This window comes from Syngnathus leptorhynchus, chromosome 1 (genome assembly GCF_054491065.1).
Source record: "Syngnathus leptorhynchus isolate UIUO chromosome 1, UIUO_Slep, whole genome shotgun sequence".
NCBI classification, from domain to species: Eukaryota; Metazoa; Chordata; class Actinopteri; order Syngnathiformes; family Syngnathidae; genus Syngnathus; species Syngnathus leptorhynchus.
Window position 1 is genome coordinate 5,423,071 of NC_141195.1, and position 18,534 is coordinate 5,441,604.

The 18,534-nt window shown below is 41.0% G+C and overlaps 1 protein-coding gene across 1 annotated transcript in view; it reads left to right on the top strand.

Annotated features, from left to right (window-relative positions):
- Positions 1-630: 630 nt before the first annotated feature.
- LOC147061538 (A-type voltage-gated potassium channel KCND3-like) overlaps positions 631-18,534 on the top strand; it is a 66,472-nt gene continuing 48,568 nt past the window's right edge. The window contains exons 1-2 of the mRNA XM_085919692.1: positions 631-734; positions 2,192-3,371. Of these exons, the coding sequence (XP_085775818.1) occupies positions 2,269-3,371 (1,103 nt within the window). The 5' untranslated portion in view covers positions 631-734; positions 2,192-2,268. The remainder of the gene's footprint in view (positions 735-2,191; positions 3,372-18,534) is intronic.

The following is an 18,534-nucleotide window of genomic DNA, read 5'->3' on the forward strand; positions in this document are numbered from 1 at the left end:
AAAGGCCGATCAAGAAATCAAATGTCTCAGTTGTAACAAACATTTCACATCATGTTCCATTTTGATCAACATTAATGGAGTTGGAAATGGTTCACTGATGGTGTCATTCTGAGAACGCTTGGGATTTTGCCACCTGGAAGTATGTGACGTCATGATGAAACGTTCTATTTGTGGACTCTATTTTTGGCCGTTCTGATAATTAAGAAGAGGGAATTCATGCACTTTGTTGATTGACTTTGGTTTGGAGCAAAATGAGACTTATTTTCAAACCTGGAGTTCCAGGTCTCAAATGAATCAGAATGATGTTTCAATAGATTTCCACGTTTTGAGCGGGAGAGATGAAAAACGAGGGTGAGAGAGGAAGAGAGGAGAGGGAGGGGGGGGGGCGCTCCTCCTCCTACTCGTGTCGGTATCGCAGCTCCGCTCACGTCGAGAAGCCGACGAGCGAGCGTCTCTCTCGGGCGGCGCGCTCTCCCCCATCCATCCCTCAGCAGCCTGCAGGATGGAAAGTGAGCTCACCAAGCTGTGCTGCTTCCACTCGTCGACACTTTACTGCGCCGTCGTCTCACGGTGACACCTTTGCCGGTTTTTACTTGTTAACTTCGTCACAGTGATCATTTAACAGACTCGCCTTTTTTAAAGGGAAAAAGAAAGAAAAGAATAGAACACGACTTGAAAGGAACTAAACTGCCGTGGAACAAGGTCGCCTTTTTTGGATGGAGAATTTCCGATCGGTGAGTTGAAACTGCGTCTTTTCTGTTTAATTGCGTGGAGGGCTTTTATAGGCAAATGATCAACAGTAACTTGTTGGCATTGCGACTTCATTTTAATAATTTACATTATGTTTAATTCGTTTGGATTCGTTTTAATGGGCATTAACAGGTGAAACTCAACAGGTTTTGGGTGAACCCCTTGCTTGGTTTGCTTTTAGAGTGAGAAGCTCAATAGTGGGTATGCAATGACAAGATGCAGAAAACTGTCATCTGCAAGGCTGCTCCCGAATTTTAACTAAATATACTGAAGATATAAAAAGTCTACACACCCCTGTTTAAATGCAATTTTTGGTGTTTATAAAAAAAACAAAAACAAGTCCAACTTACCTAAAACCATATGATGTAACTGCATGACAAATGGAGTCAGAATAAACAACTGATATAATGTGATTGCATAAGTGCGCACACCCCCTATAACAGTAGATATCTGAATTTACCAATCACATTCAAACATGTGTTAAATCATTCATCATTGAATAAAGCTCAAATGTTTGAGTAGGCTTTTAGTGGCATTTTTTTGTGTGTGTGTGTGTGGGGGGGGGGGGGGGGGGGTAGCTGAGGCTTAGAGGATTTTTGCTGGTATTTGGAAATGTTTATATTTCCTTCCATTTCGCTTGAGGCCACATCCCCATCTGAAGTAAAACACATCAAAAGCTTCCAACATGCTTCAGGGGAGGTAGAATGTTCTTTAATGTTGTGGTTGCACCAAAAAGACCATTCTTGGTTTATTTAGAACATAACGCCTTACCTGGAAACCTTTTGGGTAATTTGATGTGTGTGTTTTTTTTCTTCTTTTTATTAAGATGCCACCAGAACCCATAGCTCAGAGGAACATGGCCGATTGTTGTCACATGTACGAAACAACCAGCACTTGTCAGAAATCCCTCCAGTTCCTTCAGTGTTGTTTTCATTCTCTTGGCAGCCACCAATTTTCTTTTCATTGGTCAATTCTGATGCAACATTCTGTTGTTGGTAATGCAACTGTGCTAACATGTTTACTCCACTTGGTGTCCCATAGTGTATTTACTGCCTTGGAAATTCTTTTGCACCATTCTCAGTTACCTATGAACAATGAGATCACTCTGATTCTGTGGAAGCTCTGTAAGATGTGTTTTATTGGGGGGGGGGGGGGGGGGGGCACTTTGAAAGAAGACAGGGGTCTGCAGACCATTATGTCTCAGCTGTCTGTCCTTTCTTGAAAAGATAAAAAAAAAAAAATCACTAATATAGTGTATTTATAATACCACTAAAACCTGACATTTCAGAAGGGGTGGATGGTTTTTTTTAATACCCACATCAGCTGTAGGTTTTAAAATGATTAGTGTGATGAAAATTGCAATTGACCATATTTAAGTTTCTGATGCCGAATTGTGTTTCAAATTTGGCTAACCTTACTCCCTCCCTCTCTTCTCCTCCAGTTAGCGAATGAGCTGAAGTCAAGCTGGTTGTGAAGGTGCAGGATTTGTTCCCCCCTACACCCCAGGTCGGAGACAACATGGCAGCGGGCGTGGCGGCATGGCTTCCCTTTGCCCGAGCGGCAGCCATTGGCTGGATGCCTGTGGCTAATCTGCCCATGCCGGTGGCACCGACCCAAAAGAACAAGCGTCAGGATGAGTTAATCATTCTAAACGTTAGCGGACGTCGCTTCCAAACCTGGAAGAACACATTGGACCGCTATCCGGACACTCTGCTGGGAAGCTCCGAGAAGGAGTTCTTCTACAACGAAGAGACCAAAGAATACTTCTTTGACCGAGATCCTGACGTGTTTCGCAGTGTGCTCAACTTCTATCGCACCGGAAAGCTTCACTACCCTCGTTGCGAGTGCATCTCCTCCTACGATGAGGAACTGGCGTTCTTTGGCATCGTCCCAGAGATCATCGGCGACTGCTGCTACGAAGAGTACAAGGACAGGAAGAGGGAGAACGCCGAGCGTCTGATGGATGACCAAGAGGACAACAAGGACGCTAAGCTGCCCAACATGACCTTTAGGGAGACCATGTGGCGGGCTTTTGAGAACCCTCACACTTCTACCATGGCGCTGGTCTTCTACTACGTCACCGGCTTCTTCATCGCGGTGTCCGTCATCACCAATGTGGTCGAGACGGTGCCGTGCGGCTCGGGGCTCAATAAGAAGGAAGTGCCGTGCGGCGAACGTTACACGGTGGCTTTCTTCTGCATGGACACGGCGTGCGTCATGATCTTCACCGTGGAGTACCTGATGCGCTTGTTTGCCGCGCCGAGCCGCTACCGCTTCATGAGGTCCGTCATGAGCATCATCGACGTGGTGGCCATATTGCCCTATTACATCGGCCTGGTGATGACTGATAACGAGGACGTGAGCGGCGCCTTTGTGACGCTGCGAGTTTTCCGAGTGTTCCGTATCTTTAAGTTCTCCCGCCACTCGCAGGGCCTTCGCATCCTGGGCTACACGCTAAAGAGCTGTGCCTCGGAGCTGGGATTCCTGCTCTTCTCCCTCACTATGGCCATAATTATATTTGCTACAGTCATGTTCTACGCAGAGAAGGGTTCAAGCTCCAGCAAATTCACCAGCATCCCAGCCTCCTTCTGGTACACCATCGTTACTATGACAACACTTGGGTAAGAGCAGAGCAGCGGACACCTTATCGGGTTACAAGTGCATAAGTGAGTGTGTGCGCGAGTGTGTGCGTGGCTTCCCATGTGGCCCGAAAAAACCCACAATTGCTTCTGCAATTTATGCCATTTTTCCCCGAGAGATACTTTTTACGATTGATGCACAGTGTCGAGGCTACAGAGAAAACAGTCGTCAGTTTACAGCTGTTTTTATAACTAATGGTGCTCTTCTGGGGCATAGCAGCCATCAAGATACTCTCTTCTCCCTCACTAATGGTTGTAGTGTGTCCTTTAAACGCAATAGATAAGAGAGACTTGGGAGATTGCTCTCCAACAGAATTGCCTGAGTTGAAAAGCATCGCAATGAGACAAAAACATCTGCTTGGAAACAGAGATGACACCATTGTTTTACATTCTTAGTGAACTCAAGCACTGACTTTGTGCTGTGAGGGACCTCACGCTCCCTCAGTCAGATTATGGGACTAGTTGCCGGTTGGGTAGCAAGTGCTTCTTGATGCTTTGATGTACTCAACAAGGTCTCCATCCATCCATCCATCCATCCATCCATCCATCCATCCATCCATCCATCCATCCATCCATCCATCCATCCATCCATCCATCCATCCATCCATCCATCCATCCATCCATCCATCCATCCATCCATCCATCCATCCATCCATCCATCCATCCATCCATCCATCCATCCATCCAATCAAGTCTCTCCTCTGTTGGAGCAAGGAGTCACAAATACAGGCGTGTGTGTGTGTTACGTTATTGTACAGTGACGAGAGCTAACACACACACACAAATGTTTGAGTTTCTGCGTGTGCTATTCTAAAGCTGTGTGCCTGAGAATTCCGTGGTTGAACGTGAGTCAGAAAGAGAGGCTGACAAATGTATCCCACTTTGAAATGTCAGAGATGCGGAGGCCTTGAAAAAAAAAAAAAGTCTTTGACTTAGTTGCTCTGTCACACTCGGTGCCCTGTCATTGTGCCAGTCTGTTGAAAAGCAGATACCGGACTGTGTGGAATCTGCGGAGAGATTTGCTCAGTTGTCCGTGCTCTTGTGAATAACACACAACTCTGTAATACACACTGAAATCTACTTCCAGTGGAGTGAGACCTCCTGTCTCTTGATGCTTTTTGCACTTTTTTGGGTTAGGAGAGTGAGTGTCCACTACCGTTTGTGTTTCTTGGTAAGCAAGAACCGGAAGTTGCTGTCAGAGTGACTGATGATTTGACCCACTACATCTGTTGACAAATACAAACCTGCCTGACGTTCCGCCTGCTCCTCTCGGTTGACACCATAAACAAACACAGATGTTCAACTCAAGCGCACACGTGATATGGGTGTGTTTGCGTTTGTGAGTGAAGACAAATATTGTTGTGACATAGCATGAACGGCGTAGTAGTTCCCTGCAGGGTTGTACTTTAGGTTTTGTTGTTACCGCTAGGAACATTATGAAAAGCTTTATGTACGAACAGGGATTCGCAATTAGATCACCGGGGATGCCACAGGAAGTGATTCAATTTCAGTTCATTAATCTGAAAATGTTCATTTGTTTATTACAAATATATATTTGCGGAGCCAATTGCTCTAATGCAGTGAATTAGTGATTATCAATTTTCCCAACCAGGATTTTTTTTTCCTGAGGGGTGGCATTGTGAATGCCAATGAGATCTCAAAACAAAAAACGAAAAAAATGCTGACGAAGATTGAGTGTATGTTCCCTACGATGGTGGGATGGAAATGTGAAATCAAATCTCAGATAAATCTGAAAATACTGAATTGTCATTTATCAGGGCTGGTTTCTGGAGGGGTCCAGGCATATTCTACGGGGGTTGCAATGCCCCCCAAGCCCCTCTAGCTCCGCCAGTGTTTGGATGATATAGGTATGGCTTAGTTCGTACTGCATTATTTAAATTTCAAGAATGTGTTATGCAGCTACGTGAGAGACGTGGCTAATATCAATAATGACTCCCATTTTAGTAGTATTATGCCCTGGAAACAGAGATAAGTCTTGAAAGCCTTTCATTTCATTTTACATTAAATTTGATCATTGGGAAAGACAAAGAAAGATTGCTCACATTAACAATATTTTGCTTGTCTCTTTGTCTTCTGTCCTGATGCTGCTGGCCAAGTCTCTCTCTCTTTGCTTTTCCACACATCATTTTCACACTCATATTTAACTTGTCGCTCAAAGAAAAGTTTTCTGCTTTTGCCCGCAAATCTGTGAGTGAGTTGTGTACTTTCTAAGACACGTGTCAAACTCAAGGCCCGGGGGCCAGATACGGCCTGCCACATCATTTTATGTAGCCCCCTGAAGACAAATTGTGCATCAACTTCATGTGTCAATACTAAGATGACAATTTTTTTCATTTTTAAAGAAATACAGAAATGTTTGTTACCCTTGATCTTTTAAAAATATTCTAACAGTTTTAGTATCAAGTTTCAAACCTAGTTATTCATCATTTTGTTTTCTAGCCTATACTGGCGTTGACGGTCATAATGGCCCTCCTAAGGAAATTATGACTAGGATGCAGCCCACGACAAAAATGAGTTTGACACCCCTGTTCTAGGAGGACAACTTTTTGATGTTGCATCATTCCAACCGACTGTTAGACTATTGGTCAGACAATCAGGTGTATATTTATTAAAGCTAACATGTTAGTGTTACTAATAGCGTGTGGACTGCATGGTGACATAGGTAGCTTATTTAGTGAGACAGGGTGAAATAAGGTTTGACCAAGCAGGACAGTTTTAGCCAGGCACTATAACCAAGCTTATTGCCTTTGCCTGCTGTGATGCTTTTCTTTTTCATCTAACAATCCATCCATCCATTATCCAAACTGCTTTATCGTCACAATGGTAGCAGGTGTGCTGGTGCTTAGCCCGCTGAAGTTCATCTGAAATCCAACAAATGGAGGATAATCATTACACATGCTACGATATATAAAAAAAATAAACAACTTAATCTGTATTGCAAAGGCTAACAAGTATATATAATTGATCATACTGCTAAACTAAATACATTTATGACCACAATCCATTCCGTATAGAGCATTTATTGCGCCCTTCACTCCTTGCACCACAACCTACAAAAATGGATGCACCCAAACATTAACATGGGTGATGTAAAAAGTCATGCTTTATCTATCACGTCATTTTTTGTGGACACACTCATTCGGCTGTTCAAATCGACGACATCATTAGTGTAGTTCCGTTTCCCTATAATTAATATCCTCCTTTTGATGGTTGCTCCTTTAAAAATCTATGGTCCATTCCCGGTCTCCCAGACAACCACCACGGACCTCTCACGGTTGCTGTGTGCCGTACACTCTTTCATTTACAAGTGCATGGGAGGAAGATAAAATCATATGTGGATGTGTGTGCACAACGGGCCATCTTTTCGGCTCCCCAATCTCAGTTTTATTATAGTGTGTGTTGTGACTTTAAAAAAAAAGGCGTGCAACTCCCGCCCCATTCACAATTCATCATCGTAGAACTTTTTATAAAAAGTACATTAATTTTGGCGGGTAACAGCTTGTGAAAAACGATGATCAATGCAGATGAGTGTGTATTGATTTGGGTGGTAAAGAGAAATGTGCAATTACTCTGGTGGCTGATGAGATTGTGGTTGAATGAGAGGCTCCTTTTAGTTTTTTTTTTATTAGAGCAGTTAATGAAGCAATTTGTTGCAAAGGATCTAGGTCTACTAGTTTTATTCTTAGTCTTTTCTTAGTCAAGATCAGTGTTGAGCTAACCTGCTCTCCTATTAATTGTTTGCATAATTCATGACATGCATGTACTGTGAGTCTTCTACCTCTGTAGTTGCTAGAAATCCACATGGGAAATGATTGGTTATTTTTAAACTGTGTTCCAATATTGAATGATGATATATATAATTTGCGTCACAGCGTCAAGGGTGTACTGTACTTCAAGTGAAATGATTTCATGGTGGCCCTTGACAGTCGATTATCGTCTCGATTATCTTCCCATCAGATAGCCGAGCAATCGGATGGATTTGAACAAAGATTTTGTGTCGATCTATTTTCAACTTAGCTCTTTCAACAGACTCAGTTGACGTTTTCCTTTCACCCCTAGTTGGGTTGTCATTGGCCCTAACCATGAGAAACTAGTTACATTTCTTCAGTCGTGTTATTATTTGTGTAATCAAAATTTACATTTGTAAACAAAACTTTCCAACAGTACATGACAAATTAATCTGCAGAAGTCGTTTCTATGATCTGAAGGCCAACATAGTCTCATGGCCTCATAACGCTCTGAGTCTCAAGTCTCGGCATAAGGGAGAGATATTGTTTGTGTTCATAGGCGTTCATGATACGTATCTATCTATCATAGTGTGAGTGCATTCCACAACCACCTTTGGCCTTTCAATGCTTTCTATGAAACACTAACCTCTGCATGAACCCCTTAATATTGAAATACTGCAGATATCAAAAGATGAGTACTGGTATGCCAATCCCTCGCATCTCAACTCTGACCCTACCAACATTGTTCTCCATCCATTTGACCTGACAGCCTTTTCTTCAATTCCATTTAAAGCAAATATATACTGAGAGTAAAGTTTATTTTCAGTTCTTTTCAACTGCCTTGTCCTTTTAAAACACCCCTCCGGAATTGTTCTTTTCATCTCAGTTTGACGAGCTTTTTTTTCCTCCCAAGAATGTTTTACCCTTCCTTCATCCCAAATTCTGGATGACAGCCATTTAGTTTGAAAGGGGTGCCATTCCTGCGGTCAATATGATATTGCTTTCACAAAATGCATTTACCTGGTATCAGCAAGGAAGGGGAGGGGGGAAGTGGGAAAGGGATTGTTATGGCTAATGTGACTGTGAAGGGTCGAGCATGTGCCTTATCTCACATCCCGCCTTTTCAATCATGTTCTTGCTATGCATGCAAATCCTGCCCCGTCATAGAACACAGTGTCCGAACAAACTTCATCTCAACTAACCAAACTAATTAGAGTGATGCGCTTGGTGCAATAAAGACAAAAAAAAAAGTATACATCGTAAGTGTTGAAATTTCATTATCGAAACACTTTACCTGCTTTCTTGTCTGTTTCGCTCTCACTACTTTTTCACGGTAGACTGCCTCCCAAACCCACTACACTTAAAGTATGTCCACCCCATTCAATTCAATTACTCTACCAGCAGATATTTACTGAGCAGGCCGATTATAAATCATCAATGGTAATTTTGCATGCGATTAAGCATATCATAATACTAAATCTACGATCAAACATAGTTCAATAGTCGAGTTTCTGGAGGGCCTGACCACCCATTAAGTGTGGAATTAGACAACTAAGTAAAATCATCTGCCTAAGAAAATGAATGCTTGAGTGAGCTGTTCTGTTTTTCCACCAGTGGGACTGATTATCATAATCACCACCCACACAGATTTTCTCAGTTGTAAACAGCTCGGTTGGCAGACGCGAGAGGACAGCGTCCTAAAACCGAAAGGTAAGCAGACCTCCAGTGTTAGCACAAATCAGCTAACAGTGTTAGCAGCATAAGCTTCTGCTAATAATGGTTGGCTCCGATGGGTATGGATGGAATTGGTGTTCTTTCAAAATGACCGTTACATAAATTGACGTGTAATTCACTGTTTGGTGATGAAGTCTCAACATGGTTGCTTGCCTTTAGTGTGTTTGTGTAGAGTTGCGTTGAATCACAGTTGTTTGTGTTCGGAGTTGTGTCCGTGTGCCACTAAAATGCTTTTGTTTTCTTGGACACTTTCTTGGCCGCCGAAAAATGTATTAGAGGAGTCGGCCAAATATCGGCGGGGAACTCTGGAAGAGACAAACAGCCTTTTTTTTTTTTTTTATTATTTTTTTTTTTATCATTCTAACGAAAGCCAGTCTTTTTGTTTGCCGAGCAGTATGTGGGGCATTATAAAAGCTTGTTGCACTGCATTCCACAGATATGCCCTTAAAATGAGACAATTTCATCATTGCAAGAAATATATTGTGATGATATAGCCATTTTTGGTCCTTGGGAAATTTTGACAAGCGCATCCCACAAACATTTTAAGACGCCTGAGGAATGGTTTAAACTAAAAAAAAAAAAAAAATAGACAAACATTTTCCTGTTTTTTAATGTTACCTACAATCCCTCAACTCTCATAGTATTAAGTGCATTCATGCAAAGGTACAGTTACAATAATAAAGGTGTTATTAAATTAATTGGTCTTTCAACGTGTAAATAGCACTCTCTTTCCTTTATATGTCAGAGTAGGAAGAAGTCTGTTTTAATTTTGCACATTCGACGTGTTTACTCGCAAAAGACGCAAAAAGCCCAGTGTTTCTCAGGGCACTGCAGTCACAACTGATAATACCACACCATGTGATTTTCATCACATTCTACTGTTCAGTGCTAATGTGAGAAGTATATCACACTTTCAGATGCAAAGCACAGCAAAAGGGTGTGATGAATTGGTCACGATTAAATATACAGTCAGTGCGAGAAGTAACAAATGATAGAAAAGCTGGAGAAAAGCTAAACTGCATTTGCACGCATATTCATCTTCTGCCATAAATCACGACTGCTTTTCACGGTCATGTCAATCATGATGATTTTAGTATTCATCATCTGTAACTATCTATATATAGCACACTAGCATCCTCCGGCAGATCACTGTGTTTGCAATTTGTGAAGAGACTGTATCAAGTAGATTCAAAATTACGTTTTCAAACCAATGTCAAAAAATGTACAGGCAGTGCTACTCCTTCCTCTGGTTACTAACTTTGCAACCCCCAGTGAAATGTGAACGTTTTACCTCGATGCTTCTCTTCATTTCAATTTCAAGTTGGACCATTGAGTCCCATCTCTTCATCTCTGTGTATTTTTGCAGCGTCAATAATAAACTGCAAATCACTTACTGTGTCCCCCTCACAAACATGCCGCAGAGATGAGGTCCCCCCCCTTTCTCCCCTCCCACTGCGTGTCTACAAAAGCCTAAGGCTATTACAAACCGAGCACAATATCTTCCGAATTAATTGAAATGTAGCCTAGTATGAGTCTCTTATGTCTGAGAATGGCTGCAATTCAGATGCAGTGTGTGTAGAGGATTTTCCTTGTGTAAAATGTGTGAGGTTTAGGGACACACATTGTAAATTGACCTGCAAAGTAAATTATTCATCATACACATTTTCAATAAATTACTGATAAATGGGTTGAAATGTGGAGCAGAAATTTGTCAGCAACAAAAAAACTATATATACAAGTAGAGATGTTATCTAAAAACTATATATCTGCAAATTTGAGAACTGCACTGGCACGTGTCAATGAAAATTGTAGTTTTTTTGGGGTGATTTTCTTTTGTAGGGGCCTATCAGGAACCATGGGGAGCTTTATTTATCTGACACAGTTCATGCAAGAAGTAAGTCAATGTGCAAAAAATAGTTAAAAGTTCGACATTTAAAAGCAGTTATAAAAAAGACAGTATTTGATTGATGATGAAATTATTTTAGAAACGCTTTGAACAACCTTAATCATAGGTTGGGGGGAAAAAGCACTTTTAACTTGGTTTTAAAAGCTTTAACACTTCGTTGGTACGTTTGGAATCTTTGTTCATTCATATTATTCACTCTAATAATTACAGATAGCAGTTAATTGGCGGACCATATAATACACAAGGACGGAGTGAAAAAAACAGCTATTAAGATTGATTTGTGTGTGGGGGGGCGTATTATATAAGGAAGCGTATCATTCACAGGAAATTTCCGTTTGGGGACCTACACATGCTAGCTCTTGCATCTAAAATGAACATAATGTATTTATTATGTTAGAACAATATAGGTATAAGATTGACATAATGGGGCGGCTCAGTGGCGCACTGGGTAGCACGTCCGCCTCACAGTTAGGAGGGTGCGGTTCGATTCCACCTCCGGCCCTCCCTGTGTGGAGTTTGCATGTTCTCCCCGTGTCCGCGTGGGTTTTCTGCGGGCACTCCGGTTTCCTACCACATCCCAAAAACATACTTCATAGGCCGATTGAGCACTCCAAATTGTCCTTAGGTGTGAGTGCGAGTGCGAATGGTTGTTCGTCTCTGTGTGGCCTGCGATTGGCTGGCAACCAGTTCAGGGTGTCCCCCGCCTACTGCCCGATGATGGCTAGGATAGGCTCTAGGACGCCCGCGACCCCCGTGGGGACTAAGCGGTTCAGAAAATAGATGGATGGATGGATGGATGGATGGATGGATGTCCCAGTGATATTCAGATATCAGATATTCAGATATTGATTTTTTTTCTTCTAATGCTGCTAATAAGATTAAGACAGAGAGCTACTTTTTTTTACAGCGGAATTTAGCAGGAGGGAAATCATTTGAGAAGCCTTGTTTTAAAGCGCCAGTGGTCTCACTCAGTAAGCAGAGAAGTGGATTTGTAACGAGAGAGATGGGTACAGAAATTAAATTGATGGTGCTACCGGTCGAGGGCTTACTAAAATCTAATAAATCTCTTTAAAAAATTGGTAATCCGCTGAAGCCATTTCTAAGTTATCTTTGAAGGTCATATCTTGCGTAGATCATGATCGGGAAGACCTATCAAAGTCAAAGTCAAAGTCAGCTTTATTGTCAATCACTTCAGATGCCAATACACACAGAGATCGAAATTGCGTTACCCACTATCCCACGGTGAGAAGACATAACAAAACATCCAAAGCAACAACACAAAAAGTAAAATCAAGAAGGCACATACAATGAATAAACAAGAGTGACGAATAAATATAAATAAATAAACAAATAAGAGAAGCAAAAACGGAGCAAGTGTGCATACAGCAGATAGTCAGAATATAGCACGAGACTAGTGCAAGAGAGCCAACACGGCCCAAAATTGATTAATTGGACATTTTTCCTCAGCTCAAACGTCATACAAAAATACTTTTGCATAGTCATTTTTAGATAATCTTTGACGACAACTAAAGTCGCTGATGCACCGCGCGACCAGCTCATACAAACGTTAATCCTGTCAGATTTCGTTGTAGATCAACGACTGGTTTTGTCAGCCAGCATGAATCTGAAAATTATGAATCAGAATAGTTGAAAGAACACCTACATCAAGTGAATGCGAAGGGAAAACAATTGTGAGTGTAAAAAAATAAAATAAAAATGGAACAGTCTACCTGTACAAATGTCGCCGATTAATCAGATTCATTCAAACTGCGTTTATCACAATCTCTGCAGGGGAAATGAGAGACAATTTATTTCTATAACCTGGCCCAGATTCATGGAGAAATATTAGTCACATTCACCTCTAGCACCATTATCTGCTCAGTAATGAGTGTCTGCCCAGTGGACACAATAGTGTCTTAGCCATAATTGCTCACAGTCGGGTGTTTGCTCCGAGCAGGCTAAATCATTGTTGACCCCAAGATGACTGCAGCAATTCTTGGTTAAATCTTGTTGTAATCTGTTTGTATTGTATCAATGAGATTAAAACAAAGACTTGTTGGTAAGCATTAAAAGGGCCACGCCAAATTAAATTATGATATATTTTTTTAATAAATGTCGCCATGGGGGTACATTTCCAATACACACACAGAGCTACTGAGCCTAATTTGTTCTCACCCCCCTTTTTGATTTAGTTGCAAATGAAGACATGCATAAACATGGGAGTGTGTGGGATGGCACGGAACAAAGGTCCCCTGCTGGAATGGAACTGGCTTCATTGCATGCTGATGGCTTGAGAGCTGTGCAGGACGCCCTGTGGTGCTTTTTGTTTTGCATTTATTTGACAGTGGCAATGTGGTTCGGCATTTTGACAAGATAGGGCAGGAAACGTATGAACTTGAAACTGGCACAGTTGGCGTCTACATGTAAAATTATTATTCTTTTAATAAATACAATGACACTAGCGTGGTATACGACTGACTCCATTAAGTTGTGGATTTGAAAAAGAAAAACAAACAGATGATTTATTTTTAGTCAACACAACTATATTGCTTACAGCAGATTTTTGCATTCAAAGTGAGTCGTCCACAGCACTAAAACGTCACTGGCCATCCTGGGGGAGGCATCCATCCAGTTTTCTATCCTCTCACATTACCAGTGTGGCTAATCAGTGTTGGAGTTTGATGATAGCAGCAGTCTAATGAGTGAATATAGATCAGCCTGCAGTGATGGATGCTGTTGTCAAGTGATTTGGACCATAATAAATGTTCCCAGGCCAGGTGGACTCGTCTGGCAGCAGGAGACTGTACGCACAGCGGCTTCTCAGTCATACCTCTTCACTTGACTCAGTTGGGCCACACGCCAAAATGTTGCTCCTCTCCCGCCTCCAGCAGCTTCATACAATTGGACAATTATGGATGAGCAATAGAGTCAAAATACATTATTAAGCGAATCCTAATTGCATGAAATACTGGTATAGTGCTTTTGTCTCACTTTAGTTTGCGGGAACAGATGCAAATGAAGCATGGGCTTTCATAATATGCTGCGGGTGGATTGTGGATCATACATAGCACTTCTTTATTCACTCTATCGCTCCAAACAACCAGAGGAATGTAAACAGCTTTCTGTGTACCCATGTGGCACATTTCACTGGGCCATTTGCTTGATATTTTAACCCTCTGAAAGCATGTTTTATCATTAGCATTTTAAACCTCCAGGAAGTGATTATAATTTGAAATTATTAAAGGTTTGTGTCCGTTTCTTGGTTTCTTGTTTATATAGATTCTCAATGATTTGTTTGAAGTTGGGAATAGGATATCTACTGGTTTGTAAATATAAATAAATAAATAAATAAATAAATAAATAAATAAATAAATTCTTATTTTAGAGTGTACGTATTTGTGATGTCTAAAACATTTGGCATGAGACACAGAAACAAGAGTTAAATGTAACTGAGAAAGAAGTCACAACTTTACTGAAAATATTTTTATAAATTGTTAGGTATGCAGGACTACATGATGAATATTTTCATGCAAGAGTCCGGCACATTTTTCAAAGTGAATCTGCAAGTGTATAGCTTTACTCGTAATATGGCAAGCAAGAAGGGATATATTAATTTAATGCAGGAACTCGTTATATACAGAAAAGACGGAGGTCACAAACTCCTTTGCACATCTAAAATATATTTTTCAATAATTTGTATATTGTCATTAAAAACATCAAATCAAATACAGTAGTTTCATCCTAGATCAGCTTTCAATTGACTGGCCTTATGCCCTTCGTCTATTGACCACTTCTCAGTTATAAAGTCTTGGCCTGCGTCTTGGCCTGCGTCTTGGCCTGTTTCCGCCTCCAGCTGCGAGGTCATTGATGTGTGCTCGATGCATAAAGTATGCTGGTAAACAGTAACAGATTGGAGCCCAGCCCCATGGACAACCAGATTGAGATGGAAAAGCAAGCCAAATGCTTTCAGAACGTCACAGATGGTTGCTATTGTTGAGTCGACCATCACAAATAGATTTTATGCGGATGTACGAATGCCTAACTCAGGAGCGGGCACTGTACAATAATTGCCAGCCAATATAGAAGAAGAAAAATTCATGTAATTAAAATTTGATTTATTAGTGTGCGTATGTATCAGTGCTTGGTTCTGGTATCGGTGACTGCTCAAGAATATAGTACTCCTGGTATCGGTCTGCAAAATAAACGGTATTGAACATCCCTACCCTTTAGCATCCTAAACATTAGTAAGTGCTAATCTTTTGGACAACTGGTCCCCCGCGATCTGTGGTTTAATTGTTTGGCCTTTCGTAGCCAAGTTGGTCTCTCGTGAAGGAAAACAAACGTATGATTAGTCAGAAGATGGTTCAATTCATCAGGCTATTTATGAGCAGATCATCAGATAAATGCTTTGGTAAGAAGAGGCTGGGCAGTGTGCAGTGATTGATTTGATTGTCACGTAATCCAATAAGCGATTGTGGCTTCTGCATTGCAGCGCTGCAAAACAGAGATGCATCACAGAGAGGGGAAAGCGCATTTGAAATGACACGCTCATGGGAACTCGGCCGTGCCAATACGTATATCTGTTCCATCGTAATTGTGTTTTGCATGGCGTTGAAAAATCTGTTGGGATGATTTCATTTGGATTTTATTGATGGGTGTTACTGATCCGTGTGTGTGTGTGTGTGTGTGTGTGTATGTGTGTGTGTGTGTGTGTGTGTGTGTGTGTGTGTGTGTGTGTGTGTCTCAAATGACAATCATTTGGGGATTAGCAAGTGATGAAATAGTTTTATAGGTAGGCTATAATCCTGAGTTGATTTCATAACGGCTTTTTTTTTTTTTTTACAGTTTGTCCGCAGTACACTCAATTTAATTTCAGCACATTCAATTTACATGGCTTTGACCCGGGTTTAGGTACCCTTGACTCTCTGTAAGAAAAGGAAAATTACGGGCGACAATATTTAAAGAAACACCCACCTGCCTGTGAAACAAACGGCTATTTTAATTGTCACTGTGGTCGTTTAGCTCTTAATGAGGATGTTAAGTCTCCGTTTCGACTTTGAAATGTAAAGAATTTTAGAATATATCCTGCCAATACTGCTTTCTTTTTCTTCAAACACGTATTATCATATATCACACATGCAGGTTAAAAATAGAAAGCCTCACTCCCACCATCAGCTTTTTTTTCTATGCCACCTCCTCTATCTCCCATTATCACTCTGTTTTCAACACACCCCTCTCCTCCTCCTGCAGCGCTCACGCTGTCTATATTCCACCGCACACACATGCTAGTCAAACATGTTTCTTGTTTTTTTTTTGGTCCATGTGATATTTTTAGCCGTATCATCTGCTGCTCAGTTTATTGTGTTTCTGTGGTAACCCCCAGGCTATGACTGATGCTTCCGTGTTAAGTCATTTTAAGTTTTGCATTGCTGGTGTGTTACCAAACTGTTTCTTTTTCTAGTTTTTATAGTATTCCATACAAATGATCGATAATCTAAAGATCCATTATTTTCTGTTATTTCAAACACGTCTATTGTAGCAGAGGCTAAACTACTCCCCTCTCTCCATCACTTTGAATCATGCTTTCATTGCCAATTAAATTACTGTAAGCTATTGCAACATACCCACAAAATGTTATTGTTGAATGTTCTCAATTTTTCTTCGTCCAACGGTTGCACAAACACAAAATCCTTTGGATCCAGATGCATTTTTTTAGGAGATGTATAGTCTACTTACTAAAATGTATCTGAATCTAGATCATTTTATTTCGTACAACCGCTTGAGGAAATAAAGTCAATTGGCACGGCTGTTTTTTTTTTTTTTTATTTTTTTATCCAGACATCACTGGCCTGACTCCAGCGAATTCAAATTGCCTCTGTGTGGAAGAACACATCTCTCAATCATGTCAATTTTAAAGTCATTGCACTGGTTTCCAGTTAGTTTCTGTATTGACGTTATTATCATTATTATTAGTTGACGTATTATTTTCCTCCACAGTAGTTTGTCCAACAATCGGCACGAGATTGTATTGCTTTTGTGTCTGCCTAAACATACCGTAATTTTCGGACTATAAGTCGCTCTGCAGTATTAGTCGCACCAGCCATAAAATGCACAATAAAGTGAAAAAAAACATATATAAGTCGCACCGGAGTATAAATCGCACTTTTGGGGCAAATTTATTTGTCAAAATCCAACACCAAAAACAAACATGAACCAGCAACAACAGGCTAAACGATACGGTATGCTAACGTGACATATACACAAACGAGGAGCTGAGAACGGCCCCCCCCCACCCAAACTATGACAAAACCCCGACTTATAGTCCGAATATTACGGTATATATTTTTTCCTTTATGATTAGTTGAGCACTTTGGTCAGTTATAATGATAGATTAGATTGGAACTCATCGTAATATTCTTGTGTCTCTTCCACCACCATCACTTCAATCGGTACTCTCCTAAAATGATCAGAGCTACCTACAGTACAAAACCCTTTTTTAAAATCGACGGTTTCCTCCACACTGACACGTTTTTCCAAGATGCCATGCAATCTGTTTGAGTAAAGGGATCACACAATTTCGTACTTGCTATTTGGGCTCTTAGCAAAATGAAACATTTCAACCTCATGCGATCCAACAACACGCGTGATACATTTGTGTAAACACTCATCTTACTTAAATCAATTCCAGAGTGTTCTCTTCTCAGTCTCCATCACACCTGTTGAGACTCAAATTCAACAGGGTGACATGTTAATCACGCTCATGTGCAATGGCGATGTCTGCGGCCACTCCAAAATAGCGCTCGGCCTTTATTTGCCGTGTTTGTCAGCTTTTGGTTTGCAGTTAGCATAGCGACCGAGTGTGAAGCGTTCAAAATGCACTCCTTCCCGGCGCCTCCTCTCCGCTGTGTCTTTATAAAGAAATGTATGCATGTGTTTATCAAAGTGAATGCCTCCCCACAGGCTCTTCTCGACAGGCTCTTTTCCTGCGAGGCTCTTCTCGTCGCCTATCCGTTATCAGCCTCCTTTTTTCAGAAAGTTAATAATGGACTCTCTTGTTTTTCTTTTCACACACAGCAATGCGTCAGTCAGCTTTTTAAGAATGTGCACAACACGTGGGTAGCATTGTTTGGAGGCTTTTTTCCTTTTTTAATTTGTTTTAGTAATTCAATTGAAAAGGATGCTGGCGGAAAAAAAAAAGCGTAAAATGATGCTGTGCGCATAAAAGATGCACGAGTCGCTGACGGAGTGTCATTGTTGCCAGGAGAGGCAGACAGGCATGGAGATAGCACTGACATCCATATAAACAATGAATGGAAGCATGAAACATTCATCTATCACAGCTCTATCTCATTTGTACTGTACTGCCAACATTCATTTTTCAACACGTGATGAGTGTACTGCCAGCAAGAGAAAGGAAGCAAATATGGATAATAGACAGAACGCTTCAAAAGGTCATGTTGAAATTTAGGTTTGATGCAAATAACTACTCATAAGACATTCTTGGAAGTCTACAGTTTGAGTATTGGCTAACTCATGATTTCCTAACAAATAAATGTGAATTCATGTTCGGGTTGTTGGCCGTGCAGATTGTTTATGTAACTGAACTTGAAATGACCGTCCAAATCTTCTGGCACAGCACCGGGCAGTCATTTGTGGATAAACACAAATGGTAGTAAAGCGCACGGCGTGGACTCCTCGTGAAACCTTTTACTGATTAACAGTCAATAACATTGGTTTAAAAGCAATTAAAATATAT